This window comes from Pseudophryne corroboree, chromosome 4, assembly GCF_028390025.1.
Source record: "Pseudophryne corroboree isolate aPseCor3 chromosome 4, aPseCor3.hap2, whole genome shotgun sequence".
In the NCBI taxonomy this organism is placed as follows: domain Eukaryota; kingdom Metazoa; phylum Chordata; class Amphibia; order Anura; family Myobatrachidae; genus Pseudophryne; species Pseudophryne corroboree.
The window spans coordinates 22,082,523-22,101,130 of NC_086447.1; the positions used below are offsets into that span (position 1 = coordinate 22,082,523).

General features: G+C 50.8%; 1 protein-coding gene across 1 annotated transcript in view; it reads left to right on the top strand.

Annotated features, from left to right (window-relative positions):
* The window catches only part of LOC134910761 (zinc finger protein 835-like), a 60,219-nt gene that overhangs the window by 33,222 nt on the left and 8,389 nt on the right, over positions 1–18,608 (top strand). The window contains exons 3-5 of the mRNA XM_063919144.1: positions 8,141–8,254; positions 17,513–17,617; positions 17,789–17,899. Coding sequence (XP_063775214.1) covers positions 8,141–8,254; positions 17,513–17,617; positions 17,789–17,899 — 330 coding nt within the window. The remainder of the gene's footprint in view (positions 1–8,140; positions 8,255–17,512; positions 17,618–17,788; positions 17,900–18,608) is intronic.

The following is an 18,608-nucleotide window of genomic DNA, read 5'->3' on the forward strand; positions in this document are numbered from 1 at the left end:
CCACACTGATATCTCCTCCCACTTATATACTCCACGCCCACACTGATATCTCCTCCCACTAATGTACCACGCCCACACTGATATCTCCTCCTACTAATGTGCCACTCCCACACTGATGTCTCCTTCCACTAATGTACCACGCCCACACTGATATCTCCTCCCACTAATGTACCATGCCCACACTGATATCTCCTCCCACTAATGTACCACGCCGACACTGATATCTCCTCCCACTAATGCACCACGCCCACACTGATATCTCCTCCCACTTATATACTCCACGCCCACACTGAGATCTGAGATCTCCTCCCACTAATGTACCACGCCCACACTGAGATGTCCTCCCACTTCTATACTCCACTCCCACACTGATAACTCCTCCCACTAATGTACCACGCCCACACTGATATCTCCTCCCACTAATGTACCACGCCCACACTGATATCTCCTCCCACTTATATACTCCACGCCCACACTGATATCTCCTCCCACTAATGTACCACGCCCACACTGATATCTCCTCCTACTAATGTACCATCCCACACTGATGTCTCCTTCCACTAATGTACCACGCCCACACTGATATCTCCTCCCACTAATGTACCTCTCCCACACTGATATCTACTCCCACTAATGTACCACGCCCACACTGATGTCTCCTCCCACTTATATATTCCACGCCCACACTGAGATCTCCTCCCACTAATGTACCACGCCCACACTGAGATGTCCTCCCACTTCTATACTCCACTCCCACACTGATAACTCCTCCCACTAATGTACCACGCCCACACTGATATCTCCTCCCACTAATGTACCACGCCCACACTGATATATCCTCCCACTAATGTACCACACCCACACTGAGATGTCCTCCCACTTCTATACTCCACGCCCACACTGATAACCCCTCACACTAATGTACCACGCCCACACTGATATCTCCTCCCACTAATGTACCATCCCACACTGATATCTCCTCCCACTTATATACTCCACGCCCACACTGATATCTCCTCCCACTAATGTACCACGCCCACACTGATATCTCCTCCCACTAATTTACCACACCCACACTGATATCTCCTCCCACTAATGTACCACGCCCACACTGATATCTCCTCCTACTAATGTGCCACTCCCACACTGATGTCTCCTTCCACTAATGTACCACGCCCACACTGATACCTCCTCCCACTAATGTACCACGCCGACACTGATATCTCCTCCCACTAATGCACCACGCCCACACTGATATCTCCTCCCACTTCTATACTCCACTCCCACACTGATAACTCCTCCCACTAATGTACCACACCCACACTGATATCTCCTCCCACTAATGTACCACGCCCACACTGATATCTCCTCCCACTTATATACTCCACGCCCACACTGATATCTCCTCCCATTAATGTACCACGCCCACACTGAGATGTCCTCCCACTTCTATAGTCCACACCTACACTGATATCTCCTTCCACTAATTTGCTACGCCCACACTGATATCTCCTCCCACTAATGTACCATGCCCACACTGATATCTTCTACCACTTATATACTCCACGCCCACACTGATATCTCCTCCCACTAATGTACCACGCCCACGCTGATATCTCCTCCTACTAATGTGCCACTCCCACACTGATGTCTCCTTCCACTAATGTACCACGCCCACACTGATATCTCCTCCCACTAATGTACCATGCCCACACTGATATCTCCTCCCACTAATGTACCACGCCGACACTGATATCTCCTCCCACTAATGCACCACGCCCACACTGATATATCCTCCCACTTATATACTCCACGCCCACACTGAGATCTGAGATCTCCTCCCACTAATGTACCACGCCCACACTGAGATGTCCTCCCACTTCTATACTCCACTCCCACACTGATAACTCCTCCCACTAATGTACCACGCCCACACTGATATCTCCTCCCACTAATGTACCACGCCCACACTGATATCTCCTCCCACTTATATACTCCACGCCCACACTGATCTCCTCCCACTAATGTGCCACGCCCACACTGATGTCTTTTTCCACTAATGTACCACGCCCACACTGATATCTCCTCCCACTAATGTACCTCTCCCACACTGATATCTACTCCCACTAATGTACCACGCCCACACTGATATCTCCTCCCACTAATGCACTACGTCCACACTGATATCTCCTCCCACTTATATACTCCACGCCCACACTGAGATCTGAGATCTCCCACTAATGTACCACACCCACACTGAGATGTCCTCCCACTTCTATACTCCACGCCCATACTGATATCTCCTCCCACTAATGCACCACCCACACTGATAACTCCTCCCACTAATGTACCACACCCACACTGATATCTCCTCCCACTAATGTACCACGCCCACACTGATATCTCCTCCCACTTATATACTCCACGCCCACACTGATATCTCCTCCCACTAATGTACCATGCCCACACTGATATCTCCTCCCACTAATGTACTACGCCGACACTGATATCTCCTCCCACTAATGCACCACGCCCACACTGATATCTCCTCCCACTTATATACTCCACGGCTACACTGAGATCTGAGATCTCCTCCCACTAATGTACCACGCCCACACTGAGATGTCCTCCCACTTCTATACTCCACTCCCACACTGATAACTCCTCCCACTAATGTACCACGCCCACACTATCTCCTCCCACTAATGTACCACGCCCACACTGATATCTCCTCCCACTAATGTACCACGCCCACACTGATATCTTCTACCACTTATATACTCCACGCCCACACCGATATCTCCTCCCACTAATGTACCACGCCCACACTGATATCTCCTCCTACTAATGTGCCACTCCCACACTGATGTCTCCTTCCACTAATTTACCACGCCCACACTGATATCTCCTCCCACTAATGTACCATGCCCACACTGATATCTCCTCCCACTAATGTACCACGCCGACACTGATATCTCCTCCCACTAATGCACCACGCCCACACTGATATCTCCTCCCACTTATATACTCCACGGCTACACTGAGATCTGAGATCTCCTCCCACTAATGTACCACGCCCACACTGAGATGTCCTCCCACTTCTATACTCCACTCCCACACTGATAACTCCTCCCACTAATGTACCACGCCCACACTATCTCCTCCCACTAATGTACCACGCCCACACTGATATCTCCTCCCACTTATATACTCCACGCCCACACTGATCTCCTCCCACTAATGTACCACGCCCACACTGATATCTCCTCCTACTAATGTGCCACTCCCACACTGATGTCTCCTTCCACTAATGTACCACGCCCACACTGATATCTCCTCCCACTAATGTACCTCTCCCACACTGATATCTACTCCCACTAATGTACCACGCCCACACTGATATCTCCTCCCACTAATGCACTACGTCCACACTGATATCTCCTCCCACTTATATACTCCACGCCCACACTGAGATCTGAGATCTCCTCCCACTAATGTACCACACCCACACTGAGATGTCCTCCCACTTCTATACTCCACGCCCATACTGATATCTTCTCCCACTAATGTACCACGCCCACACTGATGTCTCCTCCCACTTATATATTCCACGCCCACACTGAGATCTCCTCCCACTAATGTACCACGCCCACACTGAGTTGTCCTCCCACTTCTATACTCCACGCCCACACTGATAACTCCTCCCACTAATGTACCACGCCCACACTGATATCTCCTCCCACTAATGTACCACGCCCACACTGATATCTCCTCCCACTTATATACTCCACGCCCATACTGATATCTCCTCCTACTATTGTACCACGCCCACACTGATATCTCCTCCCACTTATATACTCCACGCCCACACTGAGATCTCCTCCCACTAATGTACCACACCTACACTGAGATGTCCTCCCACTTCTATACTCCACGCCCACACTGATAACTCCTCCCACTAATGTACCACGCCCACACTATCTCCTCCCACTAATGTACCACGCCCACACTGATATCTCCTCCCACTTATATACTCCACGCCCACACTGATATCTCCTCCCACTAATGTACCACACCCACACTGATATCTCCTCCCACTAATGTACCACGCCCACACTGATATCTCCTCCCACTTATATACTCCACGCCCACACTGATATCTCCTTCCACTAATTTACTACGCCCACACTGATATCTCCTCCCACTAATGTACCACGCCCACACTGATATCTTCTACCACTTATATACTCCACGCCCACACCGATATCTCCTCCCACTAATGTACCACGCCCACACTGATATCTCCTCCTACTAATATGCCACTCCCACACTGATGTCTCCTTCCACTAATTTACCACGCCCACACTGATATCTCCTCCCACTAATGTACCATGCCCACACTGATATCTCCTCCCACTAATGTACCACGCCGACACTGATATCTCCTCCCACTAATGCACCACGCCCACACTGATATCTCCTCCCACTTATATACTCCACGGCTACACTGAGAACTGAGATCTCCTCCCACTAATGTACCACGCCCACACTGAGATGTCCTCCCACTTCTATACTCCACTCCCACACTGATAACTCCTCCCACTAATGTACCACGCCCACACTGATATCTCCTCCCACTAATGTACCACGCCCACACTGATATCTCCTCCCACTTATATACTCCACGCCCACACTGATCTCCTCCCACTAATGTACCACGCCCACACTGATATCTCCTCCTACTAATGTGCCACTCCCACACTGATGTCTCCTTCCACTAATGTACCACGCCCACACTGATATCTCCTCCCACTAATGTACCTCTCCCACACTGATATCTACTCCCACTAATGTACCACGCCCACACTGATATCTCCTCCCACTAATGCACTACGTCCACACTGATATCTCCTCCCACTTATATACTCCACGCCCACACTGAGATCTGAGATCTCCTCCCACTAATGTACCACACCCACACTGAGATGTCCTCCCACTTCTATACTCCACGCCCATACTGATATCTTCTCCCACTAATGTACCACGCCCACACTGATGTCTCCTCCCACTTATATATTCCACGCCCACACTGAGATCTCCTCCCACTAATGTACCACGCCCACACTGAGTTGTCCTCCCACTTCTATACTCCACGCCCACACTGATAACTCCTCCCACTAATGTACCACGCCCACACTGATATCTCCTCCCACTAATGTACCACGCCCACACTGATATCTCCTCCCACTTATATACTCCACGCCCATACTGATATCTCCTCCTACTATTGTACCACGCCCACACTGATATCTCCTCCCACTTATATACTCCACGCCCACACTGAGATCTCCTCCCACTAATGTACCACACCTACACTGAGATGTCCTCCCACTTCTATACTCCACGCCCACACTGATAACTCCTCCCACTAATGTACCACGCCCACACTGATATCTCCTCCCACTAATGTACCACGCCCACACTGATATCTCCTCCCACTTATATACTCCACGCCCACACTGATATATCCTCCCACTAATGTACCACGCCCACACTGATATCTCCTCCTACTAATGTGCCACTTCCACACTGATGTCTCCTTCCACTAATGTACCACGCCCACACTGATATCTCCTCCCACTAATGTATCATGCCCACACTGATATCTCCTCCCACTAATGTACCACGCCCACACTGATATCTCCTCCCACTAATGTACCACGCCCACACTGATATCTCCTCCCACTAATGTACCATGCCCACACTGATATCTCCTACCACTAATGTACCACGCCCACACTGATATCTCCTCCCACTTATATACTCCACGCCCACACTGATATCTCCTCCCACTAATGTACCACACCCACACTGATATCTCCTCCCACTAATGTACCACGCCCACACTGATATCTCCTCCCACTAATGCACCACACCCACACTGATATCTCCTCCCACTTATATACTACACGCCCACACTGATATCTCCTTTCACTAATGTACCTCTCCCACACTGATATCTCCTCCCACTAATGTACCACGCCCACACTGATATCTCCTCCCACTAATGTACCACGCCCACACTGATATCTCCTCCCACTAATGTACCATGCCCACACTATCTCCTCCCACTTATATACTTCACGCCCACACTGATATCTCCTCCCACTAATGTACCACGCCCACACTGATATCTCCTCCCACTAATACACCACGCCCACACACCACACAAAGATCTCCTCCCACTAATGCACCACACCCACACAGAGATCTCCTCCCACTAATACACCACACCCACACTGATATCTCCTCCCACTAATGCACTACGTCCACACTGATATCTCCTCCCACTTACATACTCCACGCCCACACTGAGATCTGAGATCTCCTCCCACTAATGTACCACACCCACACTGAGATGTCCTCCCACTTCTATACTCCACGCCCATACTGATATCTCCTCCCACTAATGCACCACGCCCACACTGATATCTCCTCCCACTTCTATACTCCACTCCCACACCGATAACTCCTCCCACTAATGTACCACACCCACACTGATATCTCCTCCCACTAATGTACCACGCCCACACTGATATCTCCTCCCACTTATATACTCCACGCCCACACTGATATCTCCTCCCACTAATGTACCACGCCCACACTGAGATGTCCTCCCACTTCTATACTCCACACCCACACTGATATCTCCTCCCACTAATGTACCACACCCACACTGATATCTCCTCCCACTAATGTACCACGCCCACACTGATATCTCCTCCCACTAATGCACCACACCCACACTGATATCTCCTCCCACTTATATACTACACGCCCACACTGATATCTCCTTTCACTAATGTACCTCTCCCACACTGATATCTCCTCCCACTAATGTACCACGCCCACACTGATATCTCCTCCCACTAATGTACCACGCCCACACTGATATCTCCTCCCACTAATGTACCACGCCCACACTATCTCCTCCCACTTATATACTTCACGCCCACACTGATATCTCCTCCCACTAATGTACCACGCCCACACACCACACAAAGATCTCCTCCCACTAATGCACCACACCCACACAGAGATCTCCTCCCACTAATGCACCACACCCACACAGAGATCTCCTCCCACTAATGTACCACGCCCACACCGATATCTCCTCCTACTAATGCACCACATCCACACAGAGATCTCCTCCCACTAATGCACCACACCCACACAGAGATCTCCTCCCACTAATGTGCCACATCCACACTGATATCTCCTACCGCTAATATGTTCTACTCCCACACTCTGATCTTCTCCCAATAATATACGCCACTCCTACACTAATATCTCTTTCCACCAATGCAGCAAACATTTGTACTGGGCACACCCACTCAGATCCTCACTGTTGTACTGGGCACACCCACTCAGATCCTCACTGTTGTACTGGGCAACCCACGCAGAGCCTCACTGTTGTGCTGGGCAACCCACGCAGAGCCTTACTGTTGTACTGGGCACACCCACGCAGAGCCTCACTGTTGTACTGGTCACACTCACGCAGAGCCTCACTGTTGTACTGGGCACACTCACGCAGAGCCTCACTGTTGTACTGGGCACACTCACGCAGAACCTCACTGTTGTACTGAGCACACCCACGCAGAGCCTCACTGGTGTACTGGGCACACCCACGCAGAACCTCACTGTTGTACTGAGCACACCCACGCAGAGCCTCACTGGTGTACTGGGCACACCCACGCAGAACCTCACTGTTGTACTGGGCCCACCCACGCAGAGCCTTACTGTGGTACTGGTCACACCCACCAAGAGCCTCACCATTATATAAGGTGCACCCACTCAGAGCCTCACTGTTGATCTGGGTACACCCACGCAGAACCTCACTGTTGTAGTGGGCACACCCATGCAGAGCCTCACTGTTGTAGTGGGCACACCCACGCAGAGCCTCTGTGTTGTAGTGGGCACACCCACGCAGAGCCTCTGTGTTGTAGTGGGCACACCCACGCAGAGCCTCACTGTTGTAGTGGGCACACCCACGCAGGGCCTCTGTGTTGTAGTGGGCACACCCACGCAGAGCCTCACTGTTGGATCTGGCACGCTCACAGCTTAGTGTGTCTCTCCACAGGTGCTCCTGTTTTTAACCCAGACATCTCTTTGTGGATCCGGGAAGTGGTGGAAGAAGATAATTCTGAGTCCCAGAAACCTCGGCAGCCTCCGTCGTGGGAGAGCTCCAGCTCAGGTATTGTATTCTCCAACATGACAGACAGTTACCTCTATCCCTCACCATATCCGTATAACACGTCCTCTTCTGCAGGATGGGGAGTTTTGGGGTTAGGCTGCGGGGTGGGTGAGGGTTAGGTGGGAGCGGTAGGGAGGGATAGGCTGTGGGGGGAGGGGTTAGGGTTATGCTGCGGGGGGGGGGGGGTTTAGGGCACTGGGGCAGGGGGGGAGGGTTAGGCTGCAGGAGGGTTAGGGTTAGGCTGCGGGGTGGGGGAGTGTTAGGGTTAGGATGTGGGGGGAGGGGTCAGGGTTATGCTGCAGGAGGGGGGGTTAGGGTTAGGCTGCTGGGGGAGTGGAGGAGAGTTAGGGTGCGGGAGGGTTAGAGTTAGGCTGCGGGGGGGGGGGTTTAGGGTAAGGGTTAGGCTGCGGGAGGGTAGGGTAAGGGTTAGGCCGCGGGGGAGGGAGGGTAAGTGGGCGGGGGAGGGTTAGGCTGCAGGGGGAGGGTAAGGGTTAGGCTGCTGGGGCAGGGGGGGAGGGTTAGGCTGCGGGAGGGTTAAGGTTAGACTGCTGGGGGAGGGAGCGTTAGGCTGCGGGGGAGGGAGGGTAAGGGTTACGCTGCGACAGGGGAGTGGGGGGAGGGAGGGGAGGGTAAGGGTTAGGCTGCGGGAGGGGAGGGTAAGGGTTAGGCAGCAGGGGAGGGAGGGTAAGGGGAGGGGGGCAGGTTTAGGCTGCGGGGGGAGGGAGAGTAAGGGTTAGGCAGCGGGAGGGGAGTGGGGGGGTTTAGGGTAAGGGTTAGGCTGCGGGAGGGGAGTGGGGGGGTTTAGGGTAAGGGTTAGGCTGCGGGAGGGGAGTGGGGGGTTAGGGTAAGGGTTAGGCTGCGGGAGGGGAGGGTAAGGGTTAGGCTGCAGGAGGGGAGGGTAAGGGTTAGGATACGGGAGGGGAGTGGGAGGGTTTAGGGTAAGGGTTAGGCTGCGGCAGGGGAGTGGGGGGAGGGAGGGGAGGGTAAGGGTTAGGCTGCGGGAGGGCAGGGTAAGGGTTAGGCAGCAGGGGAGGGAGGGTAAGGGGAGGGGGGCAGGTTTAGGCTGCGGGGGGAGGGAGAGTAAGGATTAGGCTGCGGGGGGAGGGAGAGTAAGGGTTAGGCTGCGGGAGGGGAGTGGGGGGGTTTAGGGTAAGGGTTAGGCTGTGGGAGGGGAGTGGGGGGGTTTAGGGTAAGGGTTAGGCTGCGGGATGGGAGTGGGGGGGTTTAGGGTAAGGGTTAGGCTGCGGGAGGGGAGGGTAAGGGTTAGTTTACTTGAGCGCCCCTGTCAGTAAGCTAACTAGGCAGTCAGGATACCGGTGTTAGTATTCTGACTGCCGGTATCCCGCACTTTGTATGTATTACTATGTAAAGTCTATGTACATATAATCAGATGTAATAGGAATAATAAGCTGTAAAAAATTGGTTTTATTGAAACCAATTGTCTCACGTCTCTAACGCACAGCTATGTCTCACGTCTTTAACGCACAGCCATGTCTCACGTCTCTAACGCACAGCCATGTCTCACGTCTCTAACGCACAGCCATGTCTCACGTCTCTAACGCACAGCCATGTCTCACGTCTCTAACGCACAGCCATGTCTCACGTCTCTAACGCACAGCCATGTCTCACGTTTCTAACGCACAGCCATGTCTCACGTCTCTAACGCACAGCCATGTCTCACGTCTCTAACGCACAGCCATGTCTCACGTCTCTAACGCACAGCCATGTCTCACGTCTGTAACGCACAGCCATGTCTCACGTCTCTAACGCACAGCCATGTCTCACAGATCTAACATAAACCGGATTCCATTTCCTCCCCCCATTAAAACATGAATGCAAAAAGGATTTCAAACAAAAAAAAAGGTCTATTTTTAAAGGGTTTTTTCTCTTACGTCCTAGAGGATGCTGGGGACTCCGTAAGGACCATGGGGTATAGACGGGCTCCGCAGGAGATAGGGCACCTAAAAGAACTTTGACTATGGGTGTGCACTGGCTCCTCCCTCTATGCCCCTCCTCCAGACCTCAGTTAGATTCTGTGCCCAGAGGAGAAAGGGTGCACTGCAGAGAGCTCTCAAGAGTTTGCTGTTTTAAAGAATTTTGTTAGGTTTTTTATTTTCAGGGAGTCCTGTTGGCAACAGGCTCCCTGCATCGTGGGACTGAGGAGAGAGAAGCAGAGCTGGCTTGTAAGGTTGGGCACTGCTTCTAAGGCTACTGGACACCACTAGCTCCAGAGGGAGTCGGAACACAGGTCTCACCTGGGGTTCGTCCCGGAGCCGCGCCGCCGTCCTCCTCACAGATGCCGAAGATAGAAGCCGGGTGAGTATTGAGGAAAAGACTTCAGGCGGCAGAAGACATCAGATCTTCATGAGGTAAGCGCGCAGCTCCCAGACACACACAAGAGGTACTGTAGGGTGCAGGGCGCAGGGGGGGGGGGGCGCTCTGGGCAGCAATAAACCTCTATTTGGGCATAAATATGTTGGATTAGGCTGTGGGACAGTAAATCCACGGACCCCCGCCATTTTCTTACAATATCATGAAGGGACCGAAGCCCGCTGTCGGGTGGGCGGGGCTTGATCCTCGGCACTAACCAGCGCCATTTTCTCCACAGTGGCTGCATGAGAAAACGCTGGCTCCCTGTTCTCTCCCCTGCTGAGCTTCACAGGCTGGAAAAAAGAGGAGGGGGGCACATTGGCGACGCAGTGAGTGGAGATTAACATTATAAATATATAAAAGCGCTATCTGGTCATATATTCCAGTGTTTGGGCACTGGGTGTGTGCTGGCATTCTCTCTCTCTGTCTCCCCTAAGGGCCTGGTTAGGGTTTTGTCCCTTTATAGGTAACCCCCTGTGTGTGTGGGGTGTCGGTAAGTGTGTGTCGACATGTCTGAAGCGGAAGGCTTCTCCAAGGAGGAGGTGGAGCAAATGAGTGGTGTGTCCCCGTCGCTGGTGCCGACACAGGATTGGATGAGCATGTGGCATAGGTTAAATGCAAGTGTGACATCTTTACATGAGAGGCTTGATAAGGCTGAATTAAGGGGAACATCAGGGGGTCAATCCTCGGATTGGACCGATTCACAGGGCCCGTCGGGGTCTCAAAAACGTCCCTTAACACAATACACTACTACCGACACGGACTCTGATTCCAGTGTCGACTATGACGAAGTAAAATTGCACCCTAGGGTGACTAAAACGCACTCACTACACTATCTATTGTTCTATCTCCTTGTTTCACTCCCGAAGTCAAGAACAATTTAGGACCCTGTTTGGAGGAAGAGGAGAAAAAAACACAGTGATCCTAAAGATACCTTTATACAAGGGGTACATCACGTTCTCACGTGAGTACGGTACGCACTAAGCAATTGCTATCTCACAAGACTCCTTAAAGATAGATAAAGGCCTACGTATAATTTCGCCCGGTCTTTTTTATCTCTCTGTCTCCAACCTTTTGAGGATAAGGACAATCCTGGTATCCCGGTCGGATGCATAGGAGAAAATACGGGGAACAGATACCAAAGATACCTTTATAGAAGAGGCACATCACGTTTAAACGTGAGTACGGTACGCACAAAGTCATTTTCATTCTAATCTACTAGGATTGGGACCACTCTAGAGGCACTGTTATACACAGGTCCATTCACTATCCCACCACGCACTCCCTCCATAGAAGAAAAAGGAAATAGACGTCCTTCTTTTACCACGAACTTACTTTACTATTAGTTGTCTTTTTCCACTTTTCCCAGAGGATACGAATCTACTGAAGACCCTACTCGGAGAAATAGGAAGAAAGACAAGAATGAAATTCTAAAGACATTATTATAAGAAGGGTCTACCACGTATTAACGCGAGTACAGGACACAGTAGGCCGACGTGCATATTTTTTATGAAGAGGAACCGAGAAATACAACACACTTGGCATCCCAAAACCTACTTCTTGATAGGTATTATTTGATGAGCGCAGACGTGATTTCTCATTTGTTTTGTGTAAAACCATTCAGTGTATGATTGTGGCAATAAGGGATGTCTTGCATATTGAGGATGAACTCTCGGTCCCCGACACAAGGGTACACATGTTTAAGGAAAAGAAACAGATTATTAATTTTCCCACATCTCATGAATTAAATGAATTCTTTATAAAAGCTTGGGAGACTCCGGAGAAGAGGCCGCAGATCCCCAAAAGAATTTATATGGCATACCCTTTCCCTAAGCAGGACAGGGAGATTTGGGAATCACCTCCCACTGTGGACAAGGCACTGACGCGCTTGTCCAAGAAGGTGGCGCTACCGTCTCCTGACACAGCTGCCCTTAAGGACCCTGCAGATCGCAGGCAAGAAACTACCTTAAAGTGTATTTATTCTCATACGGGTGCTGTACTACGACCGACGATTGCGTCGGCATGGGTGTGTAGCGCAGTTGCAGCTTGGGCAGATGAGCTGACAGATAATTTTGAAAATATGGATAAGGATACTATATTCTTAACTCTAGGCCATATAAAAGACGCAGTCTTATTTATGAGGGATGCTCAAAGAGACATTGGATTGCTGGCTTCTAGGGCCAATGCCATGTCGATCTCAGCGAGACGATCCTTATGGACTCGCCAATGGACGGGTGATGCGGATTCCAAAAAGCATATGAAAGTACTACCCTATAAGGGTGATGTATTGTTTGGGGATGGGCTGACGGACCTGGTTTCCACAGCTACAGCAGGTAAATCAAATTTTTTACCATATATTCCCCAACAGCAAAAGAAAATGCCACCCTATCAGATGCAGTCCTTTCGGTCGCACAAGTCCAGAAGAGGTCGGGGATCCTCCTTCCTTGCCAGAGGTAAGGGCAGAGGCAAAAGAGCACCTGCTTCGGCAGGTGCCCAGGAACAAAAGTCCTCCCCGGCTACTCCAAAACCCACAGCATGACGCCGGGACTCCCCTGAGGGAGTCCGCACCGGTGGGGGCACGTCTTCGACTTTTCAGCCAGGTCTGGGTCAGCTCAGACCTGAATCCCTGGGTGTTAGAAATAGTTTCCCAGGGTTACAAACTGGAATTCGAAGAGGTGCCCCCGCGCCGATTTTTCAAGTCGGCCCTACCAGTTTCCACGTCGGAACGGGATGTAGTGTTAGCTGCAATTCAAACGCTGTGTATACAGCAAGTGATAATCAGGGTTCCCATGAACCAGCAGGGAAGAGGTTACTACTCAACCCTCTTTGTGGTCCCGAAACCGGACGGTTCGGTCAGACCTATCTTGAATCTGAAATCCCTAAACCTGTACATAAAAAGATTCAAATTCAAAATGGAATCGCTCAGAGCTATAATAGCCAATATGGAGGAGGGGGAGTTTATGGTGTCTCTGGACATAAAGGATGCCCTACCTTCATGTCCCCATATATCCCCCCCATCAAGAATTCCTGAGATTCGCTGTACAGGATTGTCATTACCAATTTCAGACGTTGCCGTTTGGACTTTCCACGGCCCCGAGGATTTTCACCAAGATAATGGCGGAAATGATGGTGGTCCGGCGCAAGCATGGAGTCACAATTATCCCATACTTGGACGATCTCCTGATAAAAGCGAGATCAAGGGAGAAATTGCTGAGCAGTGTGGCGCTCTCTCTGAAAGTGCTCCAGCAACACGGTTGGATTCTAAATCTACCGAAGTCACAGTTGATTCCGACAACTCGACTACCGTTCCTAGGTATGATACTGGATACGGAACAAATGAAGGTCTTCCTTCCAATGGAGAAAGCCCAGGACATCCAGAACATGGTCAGAGACCTGCTGAAACCGAAAAGGGTGTCTGTTCACCAGTGCATTCGAGTTCTGGGAAAGATGGTGGCGGCCTACGAGGCCATTCCATTCGGAAGGTTCCATGCAAGGACTTTTCAATGGGACTTTCTGGACAAGTGGTCCGGGTCCCATCTACACTTACATCGAAAAATTACTCTGTCCCCAGGGGCCAGGGTGTCTCTCCTGTGGTGGTTGCAAAGTGCTCACCTACTGGAGGGTCGCAGATTCGGAATTCAGGATTGGATCCTGGTTACCATGGACGCGAGCCTCCGAGGATGGGGAGCAGTCACACAAGGAAGAAATTTTCAGGGACTTTGGTCAGACCAGGAGTCATGTCTACACATCAATGTGTTGGAACTCAGGGCCATATACAACGGCCTTCGACAAGCGGAGAGTCTTCTTCGAAACCTACCGGTTCTGATTCAGTCAGACAATGTCACAGCAGTGGCTCATGTGAACTGCCAAGGCGGGACAAGAAGCAGAGTCGCGATGGCGGAAGCCACCAGGATTCTTCGCTCGGCGGAAAATCACGTGAGCGCTCTGTCGGCTGTCTTCATTCCGGGAGTGGACAACTGGGAAGCAGACTTCCTCAGCAGACACGATCTCCATCCAGGAGAGTGGGGACTTCATCAAGAATTATGCAGACATAATACGTCTTTGGGGAACTCCTCAAATAGACATGATGACGTCACGCCTCAACAAAAAACTTCGGAGGTATTGTGCCAGGTCTCGGGACCCTCAGGCAGTAGCAGTAGACGCTCTGATAACACCGTGGGTGTTCAAATTGGTCTACGTGTTTCCTCCTCTTCCTCTCATCACAAAAGTGTTGAGGATCATAAGACGAAGAAGAGTACAGACGATACTCGTTGTCCCAGACTGGCCTCGAAGGTCCTGGTACTCAGATCTACAAGAGATGCTCACAGGAGATCCCTGGCCTCTTCCGCTGAGGGAAGACCTGTTGCAACAGGGGCCCTGTGTATTTCAAGACTTACCGCGGTTACGTTTGACGGCATGGCGGTTGAACGCCGAATCCTAGCAAAAAAGGGAATTCCGGAAGAGGTCATCCCTACTTTAATAAAGGCTAGGAAGGAGGTGACGGTTAAGCATTATCACCGTATCTGGCGAAAGTATGTGTCTTGGTGTGAGACCAAGAATGCACCTACGGAAGATTTTCATCTGGGTCGTTTTCTCCACTTCCTACTGGATATGGGCCTGAAATTAGGCTCTGTTAAGGTGCAGATTTCGGCCCTCTCGATTTTTTTCAGAAGGAATTGGCTTCTCTTCCAGAAGTCCAGACGTTTGTAAATGGAGTGCTGCACATCCAGCCCCCTTTTGTGCCTCCAGTGGCACCATGGGACCTCAACGTGGTGTTGCAGTTCCTAAAATCACACTGGTTTGAACCGCTTAACAAGGTTGAGTTGAAATTTCTTACTTGGATGGTGGTCATGTTGTTGACATCGGCAAGGCGAGTATCAGAATTGGCGGCTTTGTCACACAAAAGCCCCTACTTGATTTTTCATGTGGATCAAGCTGAATTGAGGACACGTCCGCAATTTTTGCCTAAGGTGGTTTCTTCATTCCATGTGAATCAACCTATTGTAGTGCCTGTGGCTACAAGTGACCTGGAGGATTCCAGATCCCTGGACATAGTCAGGGCCTTAAAGATTTATGTAGCCAGGACGGCTAGAATTAGGAAAACAGAGGCTCTGTTTGTCCTGTATGCGGCCAATAAGATTGTCGCACATGCTTCGAAGCAGACTATTGCTCGCTGTAATACGATTCAGCAGGCTCACTCTACGGCTGGATTGCCGGTACCAAATTCGGTTAAGGCCCATTACACTAGGAAGGTGGGCTCTTCTTGGGCGGCTGCCTGAGGAGTCTCGGCATTACAACTTTGCCGAGCGGCGACTTGGTCGGGGTCAAACACTTTTGCTAAATTCTACAAGTTTGATACCCTGGCTAATGAGGACCTAGCGTTTGCTCAGTCGGTGCTGCAGAGTCATACGCACTCTCCCGCCCGATTGGATGCTTTGGTATAAACCCCATGGTCCTTACGGAGTCCCCAGCATCCTGTAGGACATAAGAGAAAATAAGATTTTAAACCTACCGGTAAATCTATTTCTCCTAGTCCGTAGAGGATGCTGGGCGCCCGTCCCAAGTGCGGAAACTCTGCAAGACGTATATAGTTGTTGCTTACATAAGGGTTATGTTACAGTTGACATCGGTCTTGGACCGTTACTGTTATTGTTCATACGGTTAACTGGTTATGTATGATCCAGGTTACATGGTATGATTGGTGTGGGCTGGTATGAATCTTGCCCTTGGATTTCCAAATCCTGCCTTGTATTGTCCATCTCCTCTGGGCACAGTTCTCTAACTGAGGTCTGGAGGAGGGGCATAGAGGGAGGAGCCAGTGCACACCCATAGTAAAAGTTCTTTTAGGTGCCCTATCTCCTGCGGAGCCCGTCTATACCCCATGGTCCTTACGGAGTCCCCAGCATCCTCTACGGACTAGGAGAAATAGATTTACCGGTAGGTTTAAAATCTTATTTTTTCCATCCCTGCCCAAAACCCCAGGTGACAGACTAGACTGCCCAAAACCCCAGGTGACAGACTAGACTGCCCAAAACCCCAGGTGACCGTCTAGACTGCCCAAAACCCCAGGTGACAGTCTAGACTTCCCAAAACCCCAGGTGACAGACTAGACTGCCCAAAACCCCAGGTGACAGACTAGACTTTCCAAAACCCCAGGTGACAGACTAGACTGCCCAAAACCCCAGGTGACAGTCTAGACTGCCCAAAACCCCAGGTGACAGTCTAGACTGCCTAAAACCCCAGGTGACAGACTAGACTGCCCAAAACCCCAGGTGACAGACTAGACTGCCCAAAACCCCAGGTGACAGTCTAGACTGCCCAAAACCCCAGGTGACAGACTAGCCTGCCCATAACCCCAGGTGACAGACTAGCCTGCCCAAAACCCCAGGTGACAGACTAGACTGCCCAAAACCCCAGGTGACAGACTAGACTGCCCAAAACCCCAGGTGACAGACTAGACTGCCCAAAACCCCAGGTGACAGACTAGACTGCCCAAAACCGCAGGTGATAGACTAGACTGCCCAAAACCCCAGGTGACAGACTAGACTTTCCAAAACCCCAGGTGACAGACTATACTGCCCAGAGCCCCAGGTGACAGACTAGACTGCATGAGATGCTGTGGAGGTGGTCTAGACAAGTGGTAATGAAGACCCCAAATGTCAGTAATTGTGTTTGGGCCGCCTGCGAGCCACCTCCATATAGGGAAATTTCTGCAGATCCTGAGACCAATTTGTGGTCTCACCGCTGGACCAGATCACAGAGGTCTATTGTAGGATGCACCATAAGTTGGAGGTATAACGTTAGGTATTGTGAGGAGCAAATGTCCATGTGAGAGGTTACTGTACAGCGCATGTCAGCGTCTGAGCTCTCCACCCTTTCTTCCTTCAGAGGTTCCCATGGTAAAGCCGGACATCTTCCTGCGGATAAAGCCAGATGAGCTGGTGTTCGAGGCCTGCCCCGACCCAGAGCCGGGGGATGGAGAGAAGGATCTGGGTAAGTGGTGGGAGACACTCAGGTGGGGATCATCTCCTCCCTGTCTTTCAGTCTAATGCGTCACCATTTATCTATGTACTATAAACGGGGTCTCATGAGGTAAGGACTGGAGGTAATGGCCATATGATGGACATAGTGAAGCCCTTCTTCTGTCCTCCATCTGCTCCTCAGGTGAAGAAGACATGAGATCGAGTATTTCCGTCACTATAGGAGGGGACGCTGAGCCCTTCTGGCTGAATGTCCAGGAAACGGATGAGGAGATCCTGAATGAGACGCATACCGGTAAGTGACCCTCTCTGTGATCACCTACTGAGGACAGTAAGAGGGTACCACACATCCATCATATGTCAGACAAGTGACCGACCCATCTGGTCTTCTCACGTGGAGACCTAATCACCAGGTTCTACATCTGAAGGACGACTTACTCCCAAAGTCTGAATTTTCAGCTATGAACCCTGAAGATAAAATGCGCTGTTTAGTGTTACCCTGATATACCGCCGCAGAGCAAATTAGTTATTCTCCCCTGATTAAGAGACAAACGTAGCTCCGCTTTAGGTCATTAATAGGGTTTTATACAGGCCAAAAGGCTTCATTGCTGGGAAATGCCAGACCCCTGTACTAAGGTGGTCATTCCGTGTTGATCGCTAGCTGCATTCGTTCGCTGTGCAGCGATGAGGCAAAAAATCGGCACTTCTGCGCATGCGTATGCGGCGCAATGCACACGCGCAACGTACTATTACAATGAACGATGTAGTTTCACACAGGGTCTAGCGAAGCTTTTCAGTCGCACTGTTGGCCGCAGAGTGATTGACAGGAAGTGGGCGTTTCTGGGTGTCAACTGACCGTTTTCAGGGAGTGTTCAAAAAAACGCAGGCGTGCCAGGAAAGACGCAGGCGTGACTGGGAGAACGCAGGGCGTGTTTGTGACGTCAAAACAGGAACTGAACAGTCAGAAGTCATCGCAAGTGCTGAGTAGGTCTGAAGCTACTCTG